At 41.5% G+C, this 27,443-nt stretch overlaps 1 protein-coding gene across 1 annotated transcript in view; it reads left to right on the forward strand.

Moving 5' to 3' along the window:
• Positions 1–124: 124 nt before the first annotated feature.
• Positions 125–27,443, forward strand: part of LOC117992940 (bridge-like lipid transfer protein family member 3B) — a 37,256-nt gene continuing 9,937 nt past the window's right edge. The window contains exons 1-23 of the mRNA XM_034980667.2: positions 125–315; positions 1,737–1,938; positions 4,556–4,666; positions 5,903–5,980; positions 6,422–6,526; positions 7,192–7,318; positions 7,900–8,060; positions 8,854–9,004; positions 9,784–9,910; positions 10,793–10,898; positions 13,964–14,078; positions 17,105–17,196; positions 18,127–18,262; positions 18,873–19,048; positions 19,747–19,861; positions 20,508–20,642; positions 20,850–21,019; positions 21,463–21,638; positions 22,696–22,832; positions 23,248–23,388; positions 23,468–23,639; positions 24,322–24,436; positions 25,140–25,274. Of these exons, the coding sequence (XP_034836558.1) occupies positions 272–315; positions 1,737–1,938; positions 4,556–4,666; positions 5,903–5,980; positions 6,422–6,526; positions 7,192–7,318; positions 7,900–8,060; positions 8,854–9,004; positions 9,784–9,910; positions 10,793–10,898; positions 13,964–14,078; positions 17,105–17,196; positions 18,127–18,262; positions 18,873–19,048; positions 19,747–19,861; positions 20,508–20,642; positions 20,850–21,019; positions 21,463–21,638; positions 22,696–22,832; positions 23,248–23,388; positions 23,468–23,639; positions 24,322–24,436; positions 25,140–25,274 (3,027 nt within the window). The 5' untranslated portion in view covers positions 125–271. The remainder of the gene's footprint in view (positions 316–1,736; positions 1,939–4,555; positions 4,667–5,902; positions 5,981–6,421; positions 6,527–7,191; positions 7,319–7,899; positions 8,061–8,853; positions 9,005–9,783; positions 9,911–10,792; positions 10,899–13,963; positions 14,079–17,104; positions 17,197–18,126; positions 18,263–18,872; positions 19,049–19,746; positions 19,862–20,507; positions 20,643–20,849; positions 21,020–21,462; positions 21,639–22,695; positions 22,833–23,247; positions 23,389–23,467; positions 23,640–24,321; positions 24,437–25,139; positions 25,275–27,443) is intronic.

Below are 27,443 nucleotides of genomic sequence, written 5' to 3' on the forward strand. Positions count from 1 at the left end.
AAAAGTTTTGAATAAAATTCATTATTTATTTTTTAAAAAATGCGTATTTTATTGTTTCAAAAGCTTAACAAAAGCCCCACGAATGAACAATGAGGCTATTTTGACAGCGTTGTCCTCTTGACATTTAATTCATAATCTCATTCGCCAACTCATTCATAAAATGAAGAAGAAAGAAAATTAAAGTCTTGAATGGGCTAAGGAAATTCATGTGTGAAATAATGATTTTTCGTTAAAATTCACGCGTTAATTAGATACAAGACGAATCTTCAAAATGGTGACTATAATTAAGAATCAGTTATTGAAACATCTCTCGAGGTAAGTCGGTAAAACTTGTTGTTGTAGATATTTAGTGGTTTATTATTTTTACAAGTGTTCTAATTTCATAAAATAACAATGTTTATACAATTTGTTTCCGTCTAGGTTGTTGCTATAACCTTGATAGACTCTTGTGATTCGCAATGAATCACTATTGTGTGCTTCAATGTAAACTACAAATTGTTTTCTTACAAAAACCTGAAACGTAATTTTTGCAGAAAAACATGATTATAACAACATTAATATTTTTGAATCATTTAAATAAGTAATGGTTCTTTTATGTTGAGGATTATGTTTTCTTATCACAACAAGAATATAACTTAGTCAATAACTTTCAAACTAGCCATACAGCTTGATACAAGAGTGGATGCTTATGCTTTGATCAATAACCGAACTACATCTCCTATATGTTTTAAAATAAATTACTTACACATTTCTTTTCAATATTTTAGTACCTACTTAAGTTGATAGTAGACTGGCACTAAATAGAATGGTGTATTTAGCCAGTTTTTACTTTAAATTTCAACATAATATTATTATCAGCGGTACGCACAACAGACAGAAACGTTTAAGTGCGGAAAACCAGCCCAGAGAAAAAAGATTATCAGTGGAGTTTCCACTAGATTAATACATGGGGCTATTCAAGGGGCAGACCAACAAGTTCCTGAAAGGCGGTCAACGCATCAACAGTTCCTCTGATGTTGCAAATGTTCATGGGTGGCGGTAATCACTTAACATCAAGTGACCCGTTTGCTCGCCATCTCTATTTAAAAAAATCATCATCATTGTAACCCATCTCCAGTCCACTATTGAGCATGGATCTCCTCTCAGAATGAGTAGGTTCTAGCCCATCATGCTGGCCACGCTGCAAATTGGTAGATTTCACACACCTTTGAAGCATGTAGAACTCTTAGGCATGTATGATGATGTTTTTCTTCACTATTAAATCACTATTAAAGGCATATAACTCCAAATGTTAGAGATGCAGGTGTCTGTTATGTATGTAGTATATGTGCCAAATTTGGACAGCGAAATCACCAGACATATCGGTCAGATTAGACCACGGAAATCTTCGGCGGCAAGCGACGACCGGACCTGGGACCCAGACGTGATACCAGACGTATCACCACCTGCTGCAGTCCACTGCGATGCTGGCTAACAACCAGAAAGGGAATGAGAATGGGCACAGGAGCCCGGGCAAGAAGAGACGCCCGCGCCGCTAGCTCGCCTAGCGTCACCGCCGCGCGCTGGCAACGTCGCGCGCAGGCGACGGGCAATAAGTCCGATTTTCTCCTGGTCTCTGTGTTGCGGCGTAGAATGCGGGCGGAAACTGCGGGCTCCCTGAATTGGAGGGTGAAGTCTTAAGTCTTAGGCTTTCACAGCTTTTCAACATTTACCAAAATCCATTTACAATTTTTTAGGTACACCAAGAACCTGTCACCAGAACAGATCTCTCTCTCAGCTCTCAGAGGGTCGGGAGAGCTTCAGGACCTGACCCTGGACGAGGATCTACTGACGGACCTCCTGGAACTGCCGGGATGGGTGCGCCTGACCTCGGCCAGGTGTAACAGAGCCTCATTCAGGATCCAATGGACTAAATTGAAGACAGTTCCTATTGTGTTGGTGAGAAATATAATAAATTGTTTTATTTCTTTACTAGCTTATGCTCGCGACTTCGTCCGCATGGGCTACACAAATTTCGAACCTCTATTTCACCCCCTTAGGGGTTGAAGTTTCAAAAATCCTTTCTTAGCGGATGCCTATAATAGCTATCTGTGTGCAAAATTTCAGCCCAATCGGTTCAGTAGTTTAAGATGTGCATTGATAGATCTGTCAGTCAGTCACCTTTTCCTTTTATATATTTAGACTAGATGATGCCCATGACCCATAGATTTAGATTTTTAAAAATCCTGTGGACCATTGTCACCATGCAGGTCCTGGATGATCTCATAAATGGTATTGTGGAATTCATAAGGGAAAAGTAAAAATCATGATCATTCTTATCACCCGATAGATGTCCACTGCTGGATATAGGTCTCTTGTAGGGACCACACGCCACAGTCTTGTGCCGTGTGCATGTGTCTTGTGTGTGTGAATCTAGCGACTCCCTATGACTCGTTTGATATTGTCTGTCCACCTAGTGGGGAGTCGGGAGTTTAAAGGTCGGCAACGCATCAGCAGTTCCTCTGGTGCTGCAAATGTTCATGGGCGGCGGTAATCACTAACTCTATTTAAAAAAAGAGGCCTCCACTGCCGGTCTTCCAACAATGCCGATTTTTTATCTTGACTTTAGATTATCTAAAAACTCTTTATTTCACTTAGTAGCGCTAAGCTTAAGAGACTTAAAAAATAAGTTTACAATACAAAGTTCAAAATGTAAAATCAGACTTGTTTATGTTTTATTTATTTGTTGAATCATGCTCTGATAAGAAAGAAACCTGTTATTCATCAACTTCCATGTTGTTATTTCCCTCAAGTTGTTATCATTTGACTACTATTACTTAATAGAAATTAGCTGATGCCCGCGACTTCGTCCGCGTCGAATTGGGTTTTTTAAAAATCCTGTGGGAACTCTTTGATTTTCTTGAAAAAAAGTAGCCTATGTCACTCTCCAGAGGGCCTAACATGCGCCCCGCGAGAAAATTTTGTCTACGCATTATCTCGTGTTTCTTCATACAAATAAGACGAGTAAATGCGTAGACAAAATTTTCTCGTGGTGCGCATGTTAGCCTAACAGGTCTTTATCTATACTCATGCAAAAAATCACATCAATCCATTGCACCGTTACGACGTGATTGAAGGACAAACCAACAAACAAACACACTTTCGCGTTTATAATAAGGGTACTGATGGCAAGATTTTTATCATTTTATTATTCAAATAAATTTTTACTAGTGTTTTTGAATCAATAACAACAGAGATGTTGGGCAGACCCATCAGATTCTTAATAGATGACCTGAAAAAATTATCACATCACCTGACATCACAAATCAAATCTGATTGGCCGATTGAACATTTGAAATGGATACAAGCCCGTTTCCGTCATATGTTGTGTCTGTAAAGTAGACAAAGTATAGTATACGACAGGTCGAGATGACAATCGGGCAGGGAACGCCCCGCACACCTCGCACGTCACCCACGCTCGCCCATACCGGGTTAGCCTCATACCACGATTGCCATCGCGACCTATCGCAAACTATAGATGCGCATGTACAGTACGCGACAGGTTGAGATGGCAATCGGGGTGGGGACTCCCCGCACACCCGCAAAGGTCCCGGGTGTGCGTCCCCTCTGCTTCATACCCCGATTGCCTCACGACCTGCCGCATACTATAGATTCGGTACGAATAAAAAACAATTTAAATTAATTGATACTATGTGTACAATTTTCAATCTATAAATAACATCGACAGACTTAAAACATCCGTTTGTGTACTTCGTATATAATAATGAGATATTTAGACAGTAATATGTAGTTACACATAATAATATGTACTTAGTACTTACCTAGTTACTCGTAGGTACGTTATCGATTTAAAAATTGCATGCGCGTGTTAAATCGTGTTCGTGCACTTAATGTAATCTATTGTTGGCATAGTACGTATGTTACAAGGTCGAAATAAACTTAGACACCATATTAATATTCTCTGTGCGTTGTATCCCACTGTATCGCGGGTCCTGACTCCTGACCCCTTCCCATTCATCCATACTAATATTATAAATGCAAAAGTGTGTCTGTCTGTCTGTCTGCTAGGCTTTCAGGGCCCATCCGTTCAATCGATTTTAACGAAATTTGGTACAGCGATAGATTGCATCCCAAGGAAGGACATAGGTTTATTTTTATCCCGAAAAATCAAAGAGTTCCCACGGGATTTTTAAAAACCTAAATTCATGCGGACGAAGTCGCGGGCATCATCTAGTTACATAATAGTAGGAGTTTTTCAATTCAATTCGTCGATACCCCAAAGCCTAAAGACGAAATTCTTTAATGAGTGTGTCCTACCTGTGATGATGTAACGTATGGCGCTGAGACGTAAAAAAAATCATAGCTTAGGGCTTTTGTGCACTCATCCGTATTCCGTATCCGGTTCGTATCCGTGATTCTTCGAAGTGGCCGTCATACAAATTATTTTTACGGAATCCGTGATATCACGGATTAGTGCACGCCCTTATCCGTGATATCACGGATTAGTGCACGCCCTTAGGCCACAAAATTACTCAAAAAATGTGATTTGTTTCAGAATCTAGACGAAGTGAGCATAGCGCTGGAAGTATGCGAGGAGCCACGTACTATGCACGCTAACGCAGCTACAGCGATGCCCATACCGGGCAAATATAGCTACATACACAAGGTGAGGAGCTAGAATAACTAGAAGCTGATACAGTAGCCGGCAAGATATAAGCATAGTTTACACGGAGCCAACACTGGCTGCCAATAAGACTGGCAGCCAGTGCTGGCTTGGTATTGGCCTTGTGTAAACTGTTTTTCAAGCCAAGCCAGCGCTGGCTGCCAACGCTGGCGAGAATAGAGCGACCGTCTATTTTTCTAGCCAGTGACCTCCGCCCGCATACCCTTCGACCCCCGCGCCAGCGTTGCGGACACGTGTATACGAGTCTCGCCAGTCACTGGCGAACGTCCGTACGGTGTGTGTTCTTTGTTGTTTTATTTGGAATTTCTGCGACAACAACGCCACGCCAACAACCTAATAAAATAAACTAACCTAACCTAACCTAACCTAACCTAACCCGCAACGCCAACCTGTACTCAGAAGGATCGTCTAATCTTAGTTGTTTCAGCAACAAGGCAGAAGCTCCAGTTACAGGTCTATCGCTTAACCATTTTCTTATCCAAAGTCGTTTCGCTCCCTTTTTTTTGTAATATATCAATCAACTCTTCTCTTAATAATGCAGAGATATTCCTTAAACATTTCTTTTTCAACAGCCTTTGCGTATTCATTATTTTTTCCAAACGTGTGCACACCAGAAGAAAAAATCCGTGAATGATTGGCCGCGTCTAAACAACAAGGGCCAGGCCAACGCTGGCTTGTCTGCAGACTGGCGCCAGCATTACTGGCTTCGTGTAAACTCTACCTTATTATACATCAACCTTGAGAATAAGATTTCGGCTTTGTAGAGCGTTGTCCCTGTCACTCATACCTATGTGATGTTTTGTCGGTCTCAACGATACAAACAACGTTCTATGAAACCACTATCTTTTCTAAAGGTTGATGTACAATATTTAATGCCAGGTACTGTACAAAATTCATATTAATATTATAAGAGCAAAAGTGTGCCTGTCTGTCTATTTTATTCCTTTTAATTGCCCATCCGTCTAACCGATTTTGACGGAATTTGGAACATAGATAGCTTGTATCCCGGAGATGGATATATGCTACTTTTTGTCCCTGAAAATCAAAGAATTCTCAAAACATTTTCACCAAATTACACGTCGACGAAATCGCGGACATCATCTATTTGGTACAATATATTATCTATTTGACACAGTATATCATCTATTTGGAACAGTATATCATCTATTTGGTAGACCGTGTCATCTATTTGGACAGGATATCATCTATTTGTTGCAGGTAATAGATGGAATTTCGGTGGCTGTGAATCAAGTGCAAATAGACTTCAGATGTGATGCGTTCACCAGTAGTGTTCAGGTGAATATAATATCTTTCATTTACAAGTAATTTTCATGTCATTAAAATAAAATAAAGATGTACCTACAACCAGTAATTTAAAAAGTAAAAAAAAACCCCAGACTGTAGTATATCTTTTTCAAACCGCACGTTAAAGCGCAAAAAATCCGCTATTTTGATTTTTTTAGAGAATTTTATACCGACGAATCTAATGACGTATCATTTATCAAAATTGGTTGAGCCGTTGAGTAGTTACGAGCGTTCACACGAAGGGACATATATACATACAGATCAAACACACTATCCTTAGGGCTTCGCCGCAGTCGGCCATAAATTAAGGCAGGGTAGCAAAATAACAGAATATGTTAAAATTACGGGAACGTAGCAAGCTTAAATTTTTTTTGCCAATTCTTCTTTTCCATAATATGCTCTTTTGATGTGATCTTTGAAATTGACCTTTAGATCTCGAGGGTGACGGTGGAGTCGCGCACGCCGGAAGGTCGGAAAGGTGACTTAAGACTGACTAGAATCAAATCTCCTGACACTGGGCAGCTACTTATATTTAAGGTAAGATAAATTTTACAGTGAAACAGTTTTTTCCCCTCTCATTTTTCTGCAATCAGTCCGGGGACTGTAAGCAGACTGTAAGAGAAACAGTAAAAATAATTTATTCCAGATAATTCTCGCTTGACCAATTTCTCCAAATGTAGACACTTTTTTTCTTACGAGTAATTATTCTTCCTTTTGTCTCGCCAGCCAGCAAATCCTTTGTGATAATATAAAAATACTACAAAGTAGTACAGAATGTACGACTTTAAAACAAGGATTCAAGGTTAATTTTACTCTGACAATTATTAAAGGAGCAGAGTAACCGACATGGGCAATGAGCAGGGCACGTCCGATAAACTTTGAGGTCTCAAAGTGTTAGAATGGCGACCTCGCACCGGAAAGCACAGCGCTGGAAGATCCACCACTAGGTGGACAGTACACACGACATCAAACGATTCCGCTTCAGCTGGCTTCAGGCGGCGCAAGATAGTGGCGTGCGAAAGTCCCTAACAAAAGACCTATGTCGATTAGTGGACATTTATCGGTTGACAATGATGGTGATGATGAATCATTAAAGCATAACATACTGAAAATCACGAATACGAACATAGTTTCGTGCTAAACCTTGATGTTCTTGAGCTTAGAACTTTTCCATTGACTCAATCTTCCTATATAATTTTTAGGAATTGGAATGGCAAAGTGCGCGTATCGAAGCGAAGGCCCTCGGCGCGACAGCAGCTAACCTTCCTCCTTTGAGGCTGCTATTGGGCAATACACATTGCCGGATTGTTATCAAGAAACGCCTTTCAGGTTTGTTTAGAATTTTATCATTTCTAATTCATACGGTGTTACATTCAATAATAAATACTTACACACGATATGAACTAGTATAAATAGTTGATATTCTATGAGAGAGTAAATAATCACTTTGGTTTTAATTGTGATTCGTGCAATAATCTAGGAAAATGCAGGTATCAGAGATGTAAAATATTGAATCATTTATGAATAATTTGATTGAATTTCCGAGTAGTTAGAGCTGACGCGTCAAAGACAACTCTTAGTTTTGTTGTAAAGGAATTCAACTACTTTCAACCGGCCGGACTGTAGTACAGTGGCGCCTTTCGTTGCTGCGCTTTGCAGCATAGATAATGTTTTGGCGTAAAGCGACGCACCGAGCAGCGTCGCTATACTGCGGTCCGGCCTTTAATCTTCACGAATTGGATGCCCGACGGGCGCTTGTTGTATTTTGGTTCCATAGAGCGCCATATATTTTGTCATAGCATCCCGGCCGCCTGACTAGAGAGCTTGCTTTATCAAGTTCATTCTAAGCCGCAGGCGGTAACTGGTCATGCATAGAAAGGAAAGTTCTAGTGTTAAATATTTTTCCCCAGATTGTGCGGTCCTGGGTTCGAGGTTAGTTCTTCGTCCAGAGCCGCTAGCGTGGGCGTTGACAGATGGTCAGCTGCGGGCGGCTTTGGCTTGCGCAGCGGCTCTGGCCGGCCCCGTGCAGAAGGCCACGCAAATGGCCACGAGGACTAAGGCAGCTCATAAGGTCAGTTTGTTGAAACGACGTGAGAGGAAGAGAAACCGTGGAGAAGTCGAAAATTGAAATCGAGATTGGATGGATCATTTTTCTAATGCCACATTTTGGCAACCGCATTAGGCAAAAAATGACAGCATTACAACAATAATTACTATCCATACTAATATTATAAATGCGAAAGTGTGTCTGTCTGTCTGTCTGCTAGCTTTTCACGGCTCAACCGTTCAACCAATTTTGACGAAACTTGGTACAGATGTAGCTTGCAACCCGGGGAAGGACATAGACTACTTTTTATCCCGGAAAATTTAAGCGTTCCCACAGGATTTTTAAAAACCTAAATCCACGCGTACGAAGTCGCGGGCATCAGCTAGTAATGCATAAATTTTAAGTTCTCACTCGCCATTGTAACTTTGTGTTGACACACGTGTCATGTCAAAATGTACGGTTCATCTATGAAATAAGGAATAAAATCGTACTTTAGACATGTTTAGAATTGTAGTTGACGCATAGAGTTAAAATGGCGAGTGAGTCCTCATTTTGTACATAAATCAGTTTAACTGTGCATTAAATCCAGAGACATCTAGCCGTAATTCGTTCGTGAAATTCTATTTCAAAGTAACATTGAGGTATATTGTGCGGGCAAAGAAAATTTCAACATGCGAAATTCCGCGATCGTTTTTCCGCTAGATTTGTCCAAAGTGTGACATAAGACTAACAGAAACAAAAGGAAAACTATTTTAACTATGGGAATTTTCGAAATAAAGTCATGTAGCGTTTAGCAATCCTGTAATTCTTTCTACAGATAGAAGAACCTCGCGAACAGATCCACAGTAGACAAAACTCGGGTGACAAAGACATCCTAGCACGAATGTTCGCCAAGCACGACGTGCGGGAAACTTCATATCATCTGCTCGCACCCAGGATAGACTTGCATCTATGCGATGATCCCGGACGTAAGTAGTTACGTTGTGGATTTAATACCTAAAACTTCTACAAAAAATATATATAAATATAAATAAATAAATTATTATTTATATTTATAATATATAATATATTATATAATAGTCTGTATGTTTATGTAAGTTGTTTTAATTTATGTATACATTATGTAATATTACACAGTCGCTATTCTTTTCATGAATATTTCTATCTTCTTTTTGTACCTATTCTACTCCCTCTATAACCTCTCGCACTGCCAAGGGTCACTGGTAGAGATCTCTTATAGAGATAAGTGCTTCCCTGTCCACTTTTACTCTTTTTCTCTTTATTGTAAACTAGATGATGCCCGCGACTTCGTCCGCGTGGATTTAGGTTTTCAAAATCCCGTGAGAACTCCTTGATTATCCGGGATAAACAGTAGCCTATGTCCTTCCCCGGGATGCAAGCTATCTCTGTACCAAATTTCGTCAAAATCGGTTGAACGATTGAGCCGTGAAAAGCTAGCAGACAGACAGACAGACACACACACTTTCGCATTTATAATATTAGTATGGATGTTTTTTTTGTCCAAATTTAAAAAAAATCTTTGGTAAAGTTCGAGTTTTCAACGGAGACACCCTTAACCCAATTTGGTAGCAGAGCGTGGTTATACATTTTTTCAGTGGTAGATGAATCCGACTATTCGTAAGCACTTGTAAAAGTTTATACGAATAAAAAAGATTTTCATTTTCATTTTCATTTTTCATTTTCATTTTTCAGAGTGAAATGGTATATCGTTTTTTCTTTGTTGCAGTGGGTAGATCAGAAATGCCGCAGCTAGCGAACGGTGGCGCGTTACAAGTAACTCTAGTCAGTATGCAAGCAGACCTCTTTCCCTATCACAAAGCTTCCAATGACCGGCGACATTGGAGAGGGTATAGGTAGGTATTTTTTCACCTTTGCACCCTTTTGTATGTATAGTCCGCGACGGATGGAGATGGCAATCGAGGTATGAGGCGGGGGGACGCCTCGCACACCTGCACGTCACCCGCGCTCGCCTGTGTGGGGCAAATAAATTAATAAATAAATAAACTACTTTTGCGATTAAGTATTTATTGTGATGTACGGGAGCGGTGTGCAGGCTCGACCGTACCAAAGGGGAGATCTCCCACCGAGCGGTTGGTTGTGCTCGGTAGCGCCAGCTGGGCCGACGGTTGTATCTTGAAACTTCTATATATATAGTCCAGATTGCAGAACACTCTGTTAGTGCGAGTACTGTCGGCGGTACATTTGTTCGGGACTATGTCATCGATTGAACAGCGCCATCTAGTTTCTATTGTGGCAACCGCCACAGTGACTAATTTTATTAAAACTATGTACAAGTGGTTAGGTATGTCATAACATATTGCATGCTAATAGGCAGAAATTGGCTGTACCTTTTTTATTTTTGTAACATTTTGTGATTCACATTAAAGAAATTTGAATTGAATTTAATTGATATTTTAACCCATATTAGAGTCACACCGTGATGTATCCAAAATTCCAAACATTTACAGAACTAATCTATATATATAAAATTCAAAGTCCTGACTGACTGACTTATATATCAACGCACAGCCTAAACCACTAGTCCTAGAGATATGAAATTCGGAGGGTGTGTTCTTTGTAAATAGTAGGTATCCATTAAGAAAGGATTTTTCGGATTTGCACCCCTAAGTGGGTTAAATGGGGGCGCGGACGAAGTCGCGAGCTAAAGCAAGTACTTCATACATTTCTGCATAAAAGTATCTGTAGACATTTTTCGTGATTTTCTTTTATTGCAGGGAAGCGGCCACGCCACATAGTCAATGGTTATCACAAGCCCTGTCTTCCTTCTGCACCACTCTGCTGGAGACTTTAGACCCTAGGCCGTTAACACCCAGTGCTAAGGTAGTATTTTCATGCTATTTATGAACATTTTGGGAAAACAAACTGTAATATGTACGAATTGTCAGTTTAAGTAACATAAAAATGCAACTCCTCAATATATCAAAGTAGGTTGCCTGCACATCGGATTGAAAGAGAGGTGATGCAAAATTATGTAGGTTAGGTCGTTAAGCAATAAGTTTAAAACAATAGTATGTAAGATTTCTTTATTAGTATTGTTAGTCCATAAGCAAGAGTAGATCATAAGCCGGCTCTCAATAAACATCTTCCACCGTTGCCGCATTTAATTATTACCATACGGCCACAACATATCTCATGGCGACCCTTGCCAGTCGGTGCATGCCTAATCTAAGTGCGTGCACCGGCTGGGCACCGATCAAGAAGAAGACTACACAATTTTCTAAAGAATATCAAGATTCAAGACTCAATTAGAACAAAAAGAAGAAAATAATTCCACGTCCTGTATTAAAAATCAAGAAACACTAACATCAAGAAATAAGTTCAAAAATGAATCGCTTATGAACAGAAGACAATCTCAAGCTTCATTGATCGGCCCAGCATCATCGTGCGTCCAGGGTTATCCCGGCCACAACTAGGAGGTGTCCAGGGTATTCCCGGCCCAGTTCGAGGAGTCCAGGGTGTTCCCGGCCCATTAAGATGCAGTAAAGAAGAGGCGCAGACTCCAGACCTCCGGACCTGATGACCAAAACCAGTCCTGACGACGACGGCGACTACACGGCGGTCACGAAATTGATTGATAAAATGCGTCGCTAATAGTTAAAGTAAGTGCAATTTATCTCTCGTAATGGGCAAATAGGTAGAATGTGTAGGAATTGTAATTTTTTTTGGGTAGATAATTTAATTTTGTACGTATAGGTTAGGAGAATATTGGTAATTTTTTTAATAATAAATAATACTTGCTCCACTATCTACTAATAAATTCCGTTCGTGCTTAATTTGTAAGATTTTATATAGTGTGTAGGATAGTTTAAACAAATAATAGATAATAATTAATAAATTAATAAGTAGGTACTTACTTCTTTCGTAAATATTCGGTGTTAAAATCGAAATATAATAATTCAGAGAATTATAACGGTGTCATCGCGTGGTCAACGACACACGCGTACCCGAATATTTTGTATTGTTATACGAGACAATGGTTTTGCTCGAGATGCAATTTGCAAATACAAGGAAATGAATATGAAATAAGGAGAATTTTTTCCCCTACAGACGTTTTTCGTCTAGTTTCGTGCAAGTTTTGACGATATAAGACTATACCCGGCTTTGACAAGTTAGGACTCTGCAAACCAAAGGCTTGATCACCCTTCGGCTGTAGAAGTGCTATAGGTATAAAATATACAATATTTATTTTGGATTGAGACATACTGACGTAGGAAGATGATTGTTATTTATTTATTTGGACGCGATGTTTTGTGCATACTTAGTACCTCCTCATTCAACTATATATTTGTCTAGACTCTTGATCATTATCTACCGCGCTGGTGTTAGTGAAAGACCTAGAATTTTTATGAAAAGTTGAATGTTATTGAAATACTTATTGAAAGAAATAAGTTTGATGAAGATTATAAGTGTTATGAAAAATGCTCGCAAGCATGTTATGTTAAATATTGATTAGGAGAGTACGCGCCGCGTTTGTTGATTTGTTTATTTATTTGTATTATGTGAAGAAGTAACTTGAAAGGAAGATGAAGACTAGGAGAGATTTATTTTGACTGTCCAGGAAATATGAATACCTGAGATGTTTACTTAATAATAGGTATTATTATGGGTTATAGAATAGAAACCTTATATTTACCGTCTTACGACGATGCTATACGACAGCTGTATACCTACTTATGATGACGACGATTTGATAGGTCAAAGAATCTTTTGAAGTCGATTTGTGAAATCGATACCTCAGCTTATACATATCTAATACCTATGATGCTATTTTGAGATTATTTTATTATGATGAGATTTTTCGAAACTTTTGTAAAAGTTAAATCCTTGACTGTGCACTTAATAGATTACGATTTTTCTAGTTATAAGTAAGGTTGAAAGTATGCCCATACGAAGTAAGAGATAAGATAAATTGCACTTTAAGCACAGGAAGTAACTAAAAAAAAATGTTTCCTTACATAATTTTAATTTTATTTAGCATTAGATTTTATTTTTGTGATTGTCATCATCTTTTCTTCTGATTCGATGTAGCGTCTAACATTTTTTTTCTTTTAAGGGGAGGGGTAACCGCATACATTTTCAGGGGAGTTGTAATATGTACGAATTGTCAGTTTAAGTAACATAAAAATGCAACTCCTCAATATATCAAAGTAGGTTGCCTGCACATCGGATTGAAAGAGAGGTGATGCAAAATTATGTAGGTTAGGTCGTTAAGCAATAAGTTTAAAACAATAGTATGTAAGATTTCTTTATTAGTATTGTTAGTCCATAAGCAAGAGTAGATCATAAGCCGGCTCTCAATAAACATCTTCCACCGTTGCCGCATTTAATTATTACCATACGGCCACAACATATCTCAAAACTACCCTTGCTTAAAAGGGAACCCTTACAGGATCACTTTGTTGTCTGTCTGTATGTCAGTCTGTCGGGTCTGTCAAGAAAACCTATAGGATACTTCCTGTTGACCAGTAGGTCGATTTCGTAAAACCTGCATCAATACAATCACAACTATTGTGATTGGCTGAATTTGTGCGATTCTTGTTCCAACAATGCATTGTAGCCAATAGTGAGCGAGCGTCAACCAATCAGAGGTGATTGCTATTCTGTATATAAAAATGAATCGCTAAATGTGTCGCTGATCGCAAATCTCGAGAACAGCTGAACCGATTTCGCTAATTGTTTTTTACGTAGATGGTTATGGATGGATGAATGGATGGTGAAGTACGAGGATGGTTCTTACGGAAAGAATAATTTAAAAAAATTGAATCGTCTGTAAGGCGGTACAAAGTTCGCCGGGGCAGCTGGTAAATAATAAAAAAATACGTTACCTTAATTTTGTACTTTTTAAACTGGAATAGTTCCTGTATTTACGTTACGTTACGTTGCAGACTAGTCGCAGTGAGAGGGTCGACGAGCCGGTGCCCAACGGCGTGAACCACCGCGCCGCTGCGCAAGCGCCGACCAACGCTCCGTCCAACGCTAACACTACTGTCACATCACAAGGTAACCAGTTTGTTGGTGAGTTTGCGTTACGTTGCAGACTAGTCACAGTGAGAGGGTCGACGAGCCGGTGCCCAACGGCGTGAACCACCGCGCCGCTGCGCAAGCGCCGACCAACGCTCCGTCCAACGCTAACACTACTGTCACATCACAAGGTAACCAGTTTGTTGGTGAGTTTGCGTTACGTTGCAGACTAGTCACAGTGAGAGGGTCGACGAGCCGGTGCCCAACGGCGTGAACCACCGCGCCGCTGCGCAAGCGCCGACCAACGCTCCGTCCAACGCTAACACTACTGTCACATCACAAGGTAACCAGTTTGTTGGTGAGTTTGCGTTACGTTGCAGACTAGTCACAGTGAGAGGGTCGACGAGCCGGTGCCCAACGGCGTGAACCACCGCGCCGCTGCGCAAGCGCCGACCAACGCTCCGTCCAACGCTAACACTACTGTCACATCACAAGGTAACCAGTTTGTTGGTGAGTTTGCGTTACGTTGCAGACTAGTCACAGTGAGAGGGTCGACGAGCCGGTGCCCAACGGCGTGAACCACCGCGCCGCTGCGCAAGCGCCGACCAACGCTCCGTCCAACGCTAACACTACTGTCACATCACAAGGTAACCAGTTTGTTGGTGAGTTTGCGTTACGTTGCAGACTAGTCACAGTGAGAGGGTCGACGAGCCGGTGCCCAACGGCGTGAACCACCGCGCCGCTGCGCAAGCGCCGACCAACGCTCCGTCCAACGCTAACACTACTGTCACATCACAAGGTAACCAGTTTGTTGGTGAGTTTGCGTTACGTTGCAGACTAGTCACAGTGAGAGGGTCGACGAGCCGGTGCCCAACGGCGTGAACCACCGCGCCGCTGCGCAAGCGCCGACCAACGCTCCGTCCAACGCTAACACTACTGTCACATCACAAGGTAACCAGTTTGTTGGCGAGTTTGCGTTACGTTGCAGACTAGTCACAGTGAGAGGGTCGACGAGCCGGTGCCCAACGGCGTGAACCACCGCGCCGCTGCGCAAGCGCCGACCAACGCTCCGTCCAACGCTAACACTACTGTCACATCACAAGGTAACCAGTTTGTTGGTGAGTTTGCGTTACGTTGCAGACTAGTCACAGTGAGAGGGTCGACGAGCCGGTGCCCAACGGCGTGAACCACCGCGCCGCTGCGCAAGCGCCGACCAACGCTCCGTCCAACGCTAACACTACTGTCACATCACAAGGTAACCAGTTTGTTGGTGAGTTTGCGTTACGTTGCAGACTAGTCACAGTGAGAGGGTCGACGAGCCGGTGCCCAACGGCGTGAACCACCGCGCCGCTGCGCAAGCGCCGACCAACGCTCCGTCCAACGCTAACACTACTGTCACATCACAAGGTAACCAGTTTGTTGGTGAGTTTGCGTTACGTTGCAGACTAGTCACAGTGAGAGGGTCGACGAGCCGGTGCCCAACGGCGTGAACCACCGCGCCGCTGCGCAAGCGCCGACCAACGCTCCGTCCAACGCTAACACTACTGTCACATCACAAGGTAACCAGTTTGTTGGTGAGTTTGCGTTACGTTGCAGACTAGTCACAGTGAGAGGGTCGACGAGCCGGTGCCCAACGGCGTGAACCACCGCGCCGCTGCGCAAGCGCCGACCAACGCTCCGTCCAACGCTAACACTACTGTCACATCACAAGGTAACCAGTGGCCCTACCGCGGTTGTTTGACAGCTACAATGTCACGATCGCAATCATCTCTGATTGGTTAATGCTCGCTCACAATGCATTGTTGCAACAAGAATCGCACAAATTCAGCCAATCAGAACAATTGAGATTGTAATAATGATTGATGCAGGTTTTAGACAATCGCCCTACAGTTTGTTGGTGAGTTTGCGCTCAAAGGATTACACTGTGCACTTAACTTTCCTCTATCCTACCAAAAGGTTAAGTCAAGTCAAGTCAAATGATTTATTCAAAATCCATACTAATATTATAAATGCGAAAATGTGTCTGTCTGTCTGCTAGCTTTTCACGACTGAACCGTTCAACCGATTTTGACGAAATTCGGTACAGTGATAGTTTGTATCCCGAGGAAGGACATAGGCTACTTTTTAACCCGGAAAATTAAAGAGTTCCCACGGGATTTTCAAAAATATAAATCCACGCGGACGAAGTCGCGGGCATCATCTATCTAGTAGGTAATAAATTACTCTTTTTGATGGTCAGATGTTGGATTTCTAAGACATAGTGGTGATAATTATTACGCAAACTTAAAACTAAAGCTACGAGGGTTCCAAACGCGCCCAGGTCCGAGCCGGGTAACTCAGTCGGGTATTCTTTTTATTCGGTTGCCTGGAGGAGATCGCTATTCTAGCGATAAGGCCGCCTATGTAAATATCTTTGTTATATTTCTATTGTTATGGTTTTGGTGTACAATAAAGAATATTTTACTTTTACTTTACTTTACATTATCTATAGAAAATACCCTTATATTACTTTTGTGGCGGTCGCCACATTCGCAAGCAGATGGCGCTCCTCACTCAATTTCAAAGCCTCAGCTATCCATCCGTTCGTCCGTCTGTCTGTCAGCGGGCTATATCTCGTGAACCGTAATAGGTAAGAAGTAGAAATCTTCACAGAATGTGTATTTCTATTGCCGCTATAACAACAAATAGTAAAGATGGCTAATTTCAAAACAGCCGCCATGAAAATTAAAAAGTGTTATTTCTTGGTACGGAACCCTTCGTCTGTGAGTCCGACTCGCACTTAACCTATTTTGACGTTCTTTAGTTTTAACTCGTGACTAGCTCGCGGCTTTATCCGCGTGGCCTACACAAATGTCAAACTCCTATTTCACCCCCATTAGGGGTTGAATTTTCAAAAATCCTTTCTTTATAGTGTATGCCTACGTCATAATAGCTATCTGCATACCAAATTTCAGCCCGATCCGTCCAGTAGTTTAAGCTGTGCGTTGATAGATCAGTCAGTCAGTCACCTTATCCATTTACATGTTTAGAAGATTATTCATCGAAGATCATTTCCTTCATTACAGCATCTCCTACTAGAACGCGGATATTACAGCAACTGGGAAAACTAATGACAACCTGCCTTGTACTCAGGATAGATGACTTCACGGTTTATAAGGTAACGTTTTTTGTTATGCCTCGAGCTGCCTTCCACCAGCTTTATTTGGATGGAACTTCTAGAATAGAATAGAATAGAATATACAGTCAAACATTTACAAGAATAACGCCTTAAAATCTAACATAACAACAGTGTCTATAATACGTGTCGTGTCAGCGACAAATATTTTCTTAATGAAGGTCTACATTATTGAAAAATACAGTTTGCGCGACCGCCCGCGGCTTTGCTCGGCGAAATAAAGATATCATATAAATTCTCTATATTCCCTATCCCGTGGGAATCTTGAAGTCTTTCCTCTTCGACTAGGAAAATTCAGCTTTCTAGATTCAAGGCTTTGTGCTGGGCGGTGATGAGTCAATTGAGTGCGTCAGAACAAATGAGTTGATGAGAGCTTGGAGTTTCTCTGCTTGATCAAATCAGAAAGGAGGAGATTCGTAGGAGAATCAGAGTAACCAACATAGCTAAACGGGTTGAGAAGCTGAGTGGCAAAGGGCACATAGTTCGAAAAAATTCAGGGTCTCAAAGTGCTCAAATGGCAACCTCGCACAAGAAAGCGTAGCATTGAAAGACCTCTAGTAGTGGACATATTATGACATAAAAAGTATGGAAGTCCCGTCGAAGTGGTAATGGGCAGGCCACGTAGTTCAGAAACCTCAGGGTCTCAAGGTGCTCGAATGGCGACCTCACACAAGAAAGCGTAGCGTTGAAAGACCTCTAGTTGTTGGACATGGACATATTATGACATCAAAAGTATGGAAGTCGCTACAAGAGACCTATGTCAAACAGTAGACGTCTATCAGGTGACGATGACGATTCTTTCCTGAGTGCCAGTTGGCAATCAAGAACAACATAAATCCGTTTAACAGGATTTCGTGTGTTTGGGATTTTTCTGTAGTAGATTGAACAGTTATCTAGTATATTTTTAACCAGGTGTCAACAGGATCGAAGTCCAGGGAAGCGCCCAGGCCGTTCGTGAGCGCTGAAAAGGCGACATTACCTGGAGACGCAGGGCTGCTACATGCAGAGCTAACTTTCTTCTATTATCCTGGGGATGTTTGCTTTCCAGGTTAGTACTAATTATAAGTGATTTTTGCTGTACCTAGGCTGTAAGTTTGCCATCAAATACTGTTATTAATCCAGTTGCAACTTTTTTTGTTAAATTTCTAATGTTATCCACCTCGGAAATGAGTTTTAATCAAAAATCCCGTTCCTGAATAGTGAATTTTGCAGGGTTTTTACTTCATTCAAGGCGCTGTAGGATCTGCATTAAAATATCGATAACACCGCTCCAGAGACTATATGATCTGATACGGCCATACTGACATCTAATACGAACATACTGAGTGATGATTCATGACATTGACGTGGAAATGCTATTTTTTCGGAATAAATAGTAGTCAAAGTGCGTGTATCGCGAACATACCCAGCATACTTTGGCTAGACTCATTCAAGCCCCACGTTGGTGCCGCAGCCGTAGACATCGCGTAAACGGCCATACTGATTTACATAATATACGATTGCTACTTGTAGTGCCGGCGCCCAAACTATACGTGTACTGAGTCCATATGTTCCCAGCATATTGTGGCTAGCCTCATTCCTGTTGCACCTTGATGCCGCAGCTGTAGACATTGCGTATACGGCCATACTGATTCATAACATACGATTGCTACTTGTAGTGCCGGCGCCCAAACTGTACGTGCAACTGAGCCCAGTGCGCGTATCGGTGGACGTGCCCAGCATACTGTGGCTAGCCGCGTTTTTGCCGCACGTGGGTGCCGCAGCCATAGACAACGCACCAAAGGACGATACCTCCGCCTATATTGACATACGGACTGAAGCCATCATGCCTAAAGTGGGTAATCTATTCTATAACTCTTGAGTCTTTTGAAAAAGCTTTTACATCCCTTTTCAGGTTGATTTTGTTAGGGAAAATGCTAGCGGATAATAAGTTCTATCCTGCTAATTTCGTAATCTTACAAACTTACAGTACGCGGCCGAAAGTAATGTACATCGACCTTTAGAACGACATTTCGGCTTCGTAGAGCGTTGTCTCTGTCACACATACCTATTTGACGTCTTGTCGGTCTCAACTTAATTATTTAATTAGAGATAATTTTAGTGTTAAGGGGTGATTAAATGTAGTGTATATAACGGGAATTGTGTATTTAAACGGAACGAAGAGCACTCCTGCACTTTTAGATTAGCGCATTTTTGTAAGATCCCGATCATAACATGTGAAAATTCTAAACCCATGTTCATCTAAATTCTAAACCCATACAACTATTGTGGTACCTACTGATTATCGAGTAAAACTGTTTAAAATGCTAACTCTTAAAATTTTGAGGTTATGTTTCACAAAGGTTTTTGGGTAGAAACAGAAGAATTTGAAAAGGCAACCCGCATCAAAAAAAAAATACTTGGAATAATCAAACTAGTACGTAATTGTGTAGTACGAGATTGTTACTAAACTCAACTAGCACTAAATTAAAATCAAAAATCTATTGATACTTACTACATTTTTATAAAATGTTGTGAAATTATTGGTCTCAGATAGTTCTAGAAGCGGGCCCGGAGCACGTGTCGCAGCAGCGCGACCGGCCCAAGGAGCTCCACATCTGCACCGCCAGAGCCATGTTCACCAATGTGCGGGAGTCGCCACGGGCTAGTGAGTATATGGACTTATACCCCCAAATCAGTGGCGTGCATAGGGTTTAAAGCCAGGGTAAGCAGTAGTTAGGTAAGCCAGTCAAAGAATAATGAGCATTGAGCAATTTCAACCGAGTTAACTATTTCTTGGGTAAGCAGCGCTTTTATGCCTCTATGAGTTGCACGCCACTGCCCCAAATATATACCTATACTCAGATATGTCATAAAATTTAAGAGCTGATATTTTTAAAATTTCGATACAAGTTAGCCCTTGACTGCGACCTGACTTGGTAGTACCTAAGTGATGATGCAATCTTAAGATGAAAGCGGGCTAACTTGGAAGGGGTATGGAAGTTTCATTAAACCCGTACCCCTGATCCGTTTCCACGCGGAATCGTACCGAAACGCTAAATCGCTTGGCAGCACGGTTTTTGCCGGTAATGTGGTAACTAACCTCCCACCAGACCAGAGACAATTTAGAAATAATAAATTCCCAAATTGCCCCTGCCAGGAAACGAATCCGGGACCTCCCACTTACAAGACCACAGTGCTCACCACTGCGCCAGGGAGGTCGTCAATATCAAGAATACGTCATATTGACGTATTGCGTCTATAATAATGTCCGCCCGACTAACAGAACTAACAGTCTCTTCTTAAATTGACAGACACAGCAGGCAGCAGAGCCGATTTAGCGTCCATAATATCTTCCATGCGAAGATCCGCACCTCCCAGGGGACAGTTCCCGTGCTCCAGTGAGGATATGGACCCTATTCACGAGCAGTTCCTGTTGCATGCTGACAGTAAGTTTTTTTTAAGCGAGCAGGTGGTTCACCTAATGCTAAGTGGTTACCACCGCCCATGATCATTTGCAGCACCAGAGAAATCGCCAATGCGTGGCCGGCGGCAATATTTAGACGGCGAAATACTGTGGCGTGTGGAAGTACCTACAAGAGACGTCCCAGCAGTGGACGTCTATCGGTTAATGATGATGATGATGAATTTTCTAGATCTGGATGACATAGAGCGAGGAACAGCCATAACTCATGAGATGCTGTGGCGGGAAAACAGATCGGTGTGGTGTGCGAGGGTGGAGCCATTGTGGGCGGATTTCTGTGGAGCTCGCGCTACTAACTATAAACCATCTCCTTTGTTGGATGCTACGCCGTTAACTGCTTGGGTAAGTCAGCCATCTTATGCCTGCGGCTTATCCGCGTGTATTTACTTTTTTTTTTCAATATCCCGTGGGAACTCTTTGATTTAAAAGATCATTTTTTTAACCTAGGAAAATCATTGAATTTTACGGAATTACTGGCGCTGATTCCTTTGTTTTTCGCTAAACTGAATTTAGAGTAATTGGATTTTCTTTTTAATATTACTAAAAATGGACGGAACACGAATTTTACATTTAAAGACTAAATTTTAGACAAATTTAAACGACTGGCAGCTAAAGTCACGAGGTTTGACGGCTCTTTCAAATTCAACTTAAAACTGTCAAACTATTACTGTGCTTTTCATATTAGTAAGAAGAGAATGCAAATGCTCTAAAATTTAGTTGTGCTCAGAATCAGTACCCTGTGTCAAAAATACAAGTTGTCTATACAACATTCTTATTTTTATCAGGTATGTTTTGAAGAGGGATTCTCCCGCATATGGGTGATAGGCCGAACTTGCGGCCTGAGCGGTGTTCAACTAAACCACTATCAACTGTTGTTCTTACTGCGTCAAATGGAACGCATCAGCGAACTGACCGCGTGGCTTGCACATCAAGCCAGCAGATTGCCTGAGGATGACCAGGGGTGAGTTAACTTTAATCTTCTTTAAAGCTTCTTTCTAGGTTTTTGGCCTCAGTGTCGTACGACTGAACCATTGTAAACTGTTGTTCTTACTGCGTCAAATGGAACGCATCAGCGAACTGACCGCGTGGCTTGCGCATCAAGCCAGCAGATTGCCTGAAGATGACCAGGGGTAAGTTAACTTTAATTTTAGCTTTTTGGAGTTTATGGTCTACTATTAGTTTGTAAAAATCCCGTGGGAACTCTTTGATTTTTCGGGATAAAGAATAATATATCACTCTCTAGGTCTTCAACTATTCCCATGCAAAAAATCACGTCAATCCGTTGCTCTGTTGTGACATGATTGAAGGCCAAACCAATAAACAAACATACTTTCGCATTTGATATGGGTTGTGATCTGAGATGTCAAGGGCTAACCTGTCATTGAACAAAAATAATTAAAGAATGTGTTTTTGGTGTTTCTCTAACTATACCGCCCAAGCCAATAATTCAATATGAGCTTATTTGTGGTTCAAAAACTGGTTAATTCCACTTGAAGACTAAGAAAATATAGTACGCGACAGGTCGAGATTGCAATCGGGGAGGGAACGCCCCGCATACTCGCACAGCCCCCGCACGAACCGGCGCGGTGATTACGTATTTCGCGACAGCCGACAGGCTTGCGACAGGCGTAAATCTCGCGATCATTGCTGTCAAACGTCACACGTAACAGGGGCTAGAGAGAGACAGCAATAGCCACAAAGCAAAATAAGAGGAAGGGAGACAGGAAATTAACTGTCGCATTGCTACTGCTGTCGCGTTGCTGTCGCTACTGCAACGTTTTACTTAATCACCCCGCTCATGTGGGCGAGCGCGGGCGCTGCTGGTGTGCGGAGCGTCCCCCCGCCTCATAACATCTCGACCTATCGCGAACTGTACCTCCAAGCTCCAAGTTCAGCACGCACAACAGACGGAAACGTTTAAGTGCGGAAACCAGCCCAGAGTGAAGAAGAAGAAGAAGACCTCCAAGTTCCATAATCAACTCGAAACAGCTTACCGAAGTTTTGATGTCTTGTTCCAGATCAATAGTAGTGGGTCTAGTAGTGCCGGCAGTAGAAGTCACCCTGGTATTGCCTTCCAACTGTCCCGGACAGGAGTCTTCCAGGGATCTAGACAGCGTGCCGCTCGATTCCTCCAGCCTTAATGATTTGAGATTAGGTAAGTTGCTTCACGACACTGTACTTTACAGGACTTACTACGGATCGGTTGACGGTTTTTTATTTATTTATAGACTAACGCTTGGCGACCTACTGGCAAGTGATGATGCAGTCTAAGATGGCGATCGCTTAAAAGATGCCTATTTGCTCTTATTTGAGTTTGTGATGAAACACACTCAAAAAGCTGTATCTTTGGTAACGGACGAAGTAGTAGAAGAAGGCATTCCGAACCAGTGGTAGATACATCCGACTATTCGTAAGCACTTGTAAAAGTTTATACGAATAAAAAAAGATTTTAATTTTTCATTTTCATTTTCAGTCAATTTTGTTTTGTAAATCTTGTTTGTTTTATTTAATTTAGAGCTATAGGTGTTTCCTTGGAACTTGTGCCAACAATCCGCAACTAAAATTTACAGGTTCAGAAGCAACAATGGCACCGTCTATGTTAGACAGAGATAGCGGGGTGTTGGCGACTCAAGCTTCCATAGAAGTGTGCACAGCGCAGCCCTTGGGAGCTGAGGAGATCCCTCCTGCTAGTCCCGGGCTGAGTTTTGGAGGTAGGTGGAAAAAATATAGTAAAGTCATAGTGGAACACGACGGTACTAAAGCTTGATATCGATAATTTTTTTTTCTCAGGCTTCTCGACAATGCGTCGAGGTTTCACATCCCTAGTGACGTCAATAGACAGCGCATTGACCAGAGACGATGCTCGCAGCGACGCCGCGTCTACGGCCAGCTCCGACAGCGACCGCTACGTAGTAGTGGGACTTGCGTCCGAGTCGCCTGACGATGCGGATGTCGCGTTCAGGTGAGACTACTTCACATCCCTAGTGACGTCAATAGACAGCGCATTGACCAGAGACGATGCTCGCAGCGACGCCGCGTCTACGGCCAGCTCCGACAGCGACCGCTACGTAGTAGTGGGACTTGCGTCCGAGTCGCCTGACGATGCGGATGTCGCGTTCAGGTGAGACTACTTCACATCCCTTGTGACGTCAATAGATAGCGACTGCAACCTCGTAGTGGGACTCGCGGCCGAGTCGCCTGACAATGCGGACGTCGCGTTTAGGTGATACTAAGCCAAAGCCAAGATCACCACAAAAAAACGATTACTCAAATACGTGTATGGAATACTGCACTCACCTCTATGTTGGCTCCGCTAAGTACCAACTAGCGGCTCTGGCTGCCGTTGATTGTCGAGCTAGGAGACTCATAGGCGAAGACTCTCTTTTACTGGCTAAACTTCAAAGGCGTGCGGGCTTGTCGGTTTTTTCAGAGAGTGTACTCAGGAACTTTTCAATCTTGGCCTTTCACCTTTTTACCACCGTACCGCAAGACGTCCATCTTCCATTATGTATGTCATCGACATCCCATCTTCAACAAAGAAGAACCGGTTTTTCACTGATTTGAACTGCCATTGCTATCAAGAAGAACTAGCAAGAAACAAACAGGGTTGCCTGTTTTAAATATTGATTATAAATTATTGACAGAGAGTTCGAGCACGGACGTCTGTCGAGCGGCGTCGAAGTCGCAGCAGAAGTGGTGGAGCGATCTTCCTCACCCAGTGACCATTCCATCACCAGCTCGTGCAAACGACGGGATGTGGTACGTTAGTTGCTATTCTTTCATTTCATAATTGTTATATTCCTGGGAGGGAGTCAAGGACATAGTCATAGTCAGTCACAGTTCACTACAGTTATAGTGTAGGCTATGAAACGGCAGGCTAGGTAGGCTATGTAACAACTAGATATATTGGATTACACGTCACCCCTAACCTAATATTTAACAGATATCCAAAATTATTTTAAGAGACCTGGAATAACTTAATTTGATATTTTAAAATTACTTTATTTTCATTTCTGTACTATCAAAATGGCAATTCCAGGTCTGTTATCTAAATATATAAAAGGAAAAGGTGACTGACTGATTGACTGACTGACTGACTGACTGACTGACTGACTGACTGATCTATCAACGCACAGCTCAAACTGCTGGACGGATCGGGCTGAAATTTTGCATGCAGATAGCTATAATGACGTAGGCATCCGCTAAGAAAGGATTTTTAAAAATTCAACCCCTAAGGGGGTGAAATACGGGTTTGAAATTTGTGTAGTCCACGCGGACGAAGTCGCGAGCATAAGCTAGTACTAACTAATTTTGGGGCTGCCATACTGATATTTTTTGAATTTGCAGCGCTTACTTTCGTTGGTCAGAGTCCAGACTCTACACAGTACAGTGTGCACGGCTCGTTCCCGTGCGCTGGTCTGGATCCACCTTTACAAGGACTATTTTTTTTTTTAATTTCAAGATCTCTACGTGCACATGGCGCCTCAACAACATCCACATAGTCCAGCAGAGTGTGAACACCAAATCCTGCATGAGGATAGTCGCAGACGACCTGAAGAGTGACGAGTGCTCTGCCATACCCTGGGATGAGTTCCAGGTAAGAGGGGGCCTATTTCTTATAATATATGGACTCTTGTTTTGTTTTCTTAAGACGCGAATACATTACTGTGTTGTGATGTGCAACTTGTTGCAACAGTGCATTGTAGCCAATAGTGAGCGAGCGTCAACCAATCAGAAATGATTGCGATCGTGACATTGTAGCTGTTATTCTACCGCAATCGAGCAGCAGTATGTTACTGCAGGTGATCATGGACGGCTAATTGTGAACCGGTAAATTAATCACTAAATTATTGTATGTACACAATCCTAAACTAAATGGACAAGACCATTTTGTTACTATTTACAGGATACATTGTAAAACGGATATAATTAAACCTGTAATTTTTTTTTTTTTTGAAATTGTGTGAAACTTAATTATGACTTAATAATATTATGTGACCACCCTGTTTGTTTGCTCGCTATTCATATTTAAAAAACAGCACAACGATCGAAAGATTCAAGTGTCAATTACTTGCCAGGGCATCAGATAAGTGTGTGTTATAGTGATAAAACGTTGTTACGTTACGAGTTATGACACAACAACACAGTAATGTGTCAGCAGCTTTAACTTTATTGGTTTATCTCTGAAACACAGAACACTTATCATACTAACGTTCTAGTTCATTTACCAATTAAGAAAATTTTCCAATTTTTAAACTGAAAAAAGACATATATTGTATATTCTAAATAGTCTTCATAAATGTACAATTTGACATTATTTTGTATATACTTTTTCCAAAGTTTTCGAAGTAGATCTTGACCACTATAATATGATCATATTTTTCCGTAGTATCATATTGACAAACATCAAAAATCTATATAAATTTTTCATTCTTATACAGTGTGTATCTTATCTATGTCCAGTTTTTTAACTATTTTAAATAAATAAATAAAATAAAAATTCATATATTTATTTTTTTATAGTTAAAGACCTGTGTAGGTCGATTCCGAAAAACCTGCATCAATCATTATAACAATCACAATTGTTGTGATTGGCTTAATTTATGGTATTCTTGTTGCGGCAATGCATTGCAGCCAATAGTGAGCAAGTGTCTACCAATCAGAGGTGATTGCGATCGTGACATTTTAGGTGTCATTTTACCGTGATTGAGCAGCTGGAGAGTGTCATATAGGCTACTTTTACCCGGAAAATCATAGAATCCCCACGGAATTTAGAAAACAATTATTAAAGCTACGCGAACTAAGTCACGGGCATCAGCTAGTAGTAGTGTATAATTGGGCATTCTAGATCATTAAAGCATGTTTCGTTTCACTTCGTTTCACTTCGTTCCACTTCGTTCACGAAACATGCTTTAGTGATCTAGCAATGCCCAATTATAGCTTTTGCATTTCGTTCATTCGAAACATGATTTAGTGATTTTCAGTTCGGTTGCTATCTGGTTTTGTCTTGAGTCGATTTCGATCTGTTTCAGAAAGTGAATAAACATATTCATAAACAATATTTGTATGTTCACGTTACGATCGAAGCGACTCGCGTACGCCAGCAAGCAGTTTGAGCACTAGGCGACGCGGCGCTCGTGAATCCATTAATCGAATCCACGATACGTGAATACATTATCATTGGCAGAAAGCGAGCTCTCCATCAACAAATAAAGTGTTATGTTATGCACGCTTTTATCACAACTTACGATGAGGAAAACATCGTGAGGAAACCCGCATGCTTGGATGATTATTATCTGACATGTGTTTACCCACCAACCACACTGAGCCAGCGCGGTGGATTCAGGCTCAAATCCCTATCTGAGAGGAGGTCATTTTCCAGCAAAGGGAGTTTAAAAGGCTGTTACTTACCGTGGTAGCGAGCTCATCTCTGGGAAGGAAAAGGCGTTCTTCTGAAAAACATTAACATTGAAACACCTATTTTATATAGGTAAAGTAACATATCCAAGTTAAATTGCGAAATATTTCTTGCTAATCGGTATATTGCTGACTGAAATACGATGCATCATGTTTACTTCATTTTTGTACCTAATGTCTACCAAGTGTTTTCTGCAAATAGTAATCAATACAGGGTGTAATTTAGTTGGTTCCTCATTACTTCTTTTGATACTAAATTAACAGTAAATTAATAGATAGACGTTTATTGTATAGTTTATTTATTATTTTGGTATTACGCTTTTATTCTCCAAATAGTAATACAGAAAGT

Source organism: Maniola hyperantus, chromosome 22 (genome assembly GCF_902806685.2).
Source record: "Maniola hyperantus chromosome 22, iAphHyp1.2, whole genome shotgun sequence".
NCBI classification, from domain to species: domain Eukaryota; kingdom Metazoa; phylum Arthropoda; class Insecta; order Lepidoptera; family Nymphalidae; genus Maniola; species Maniola hyperantus.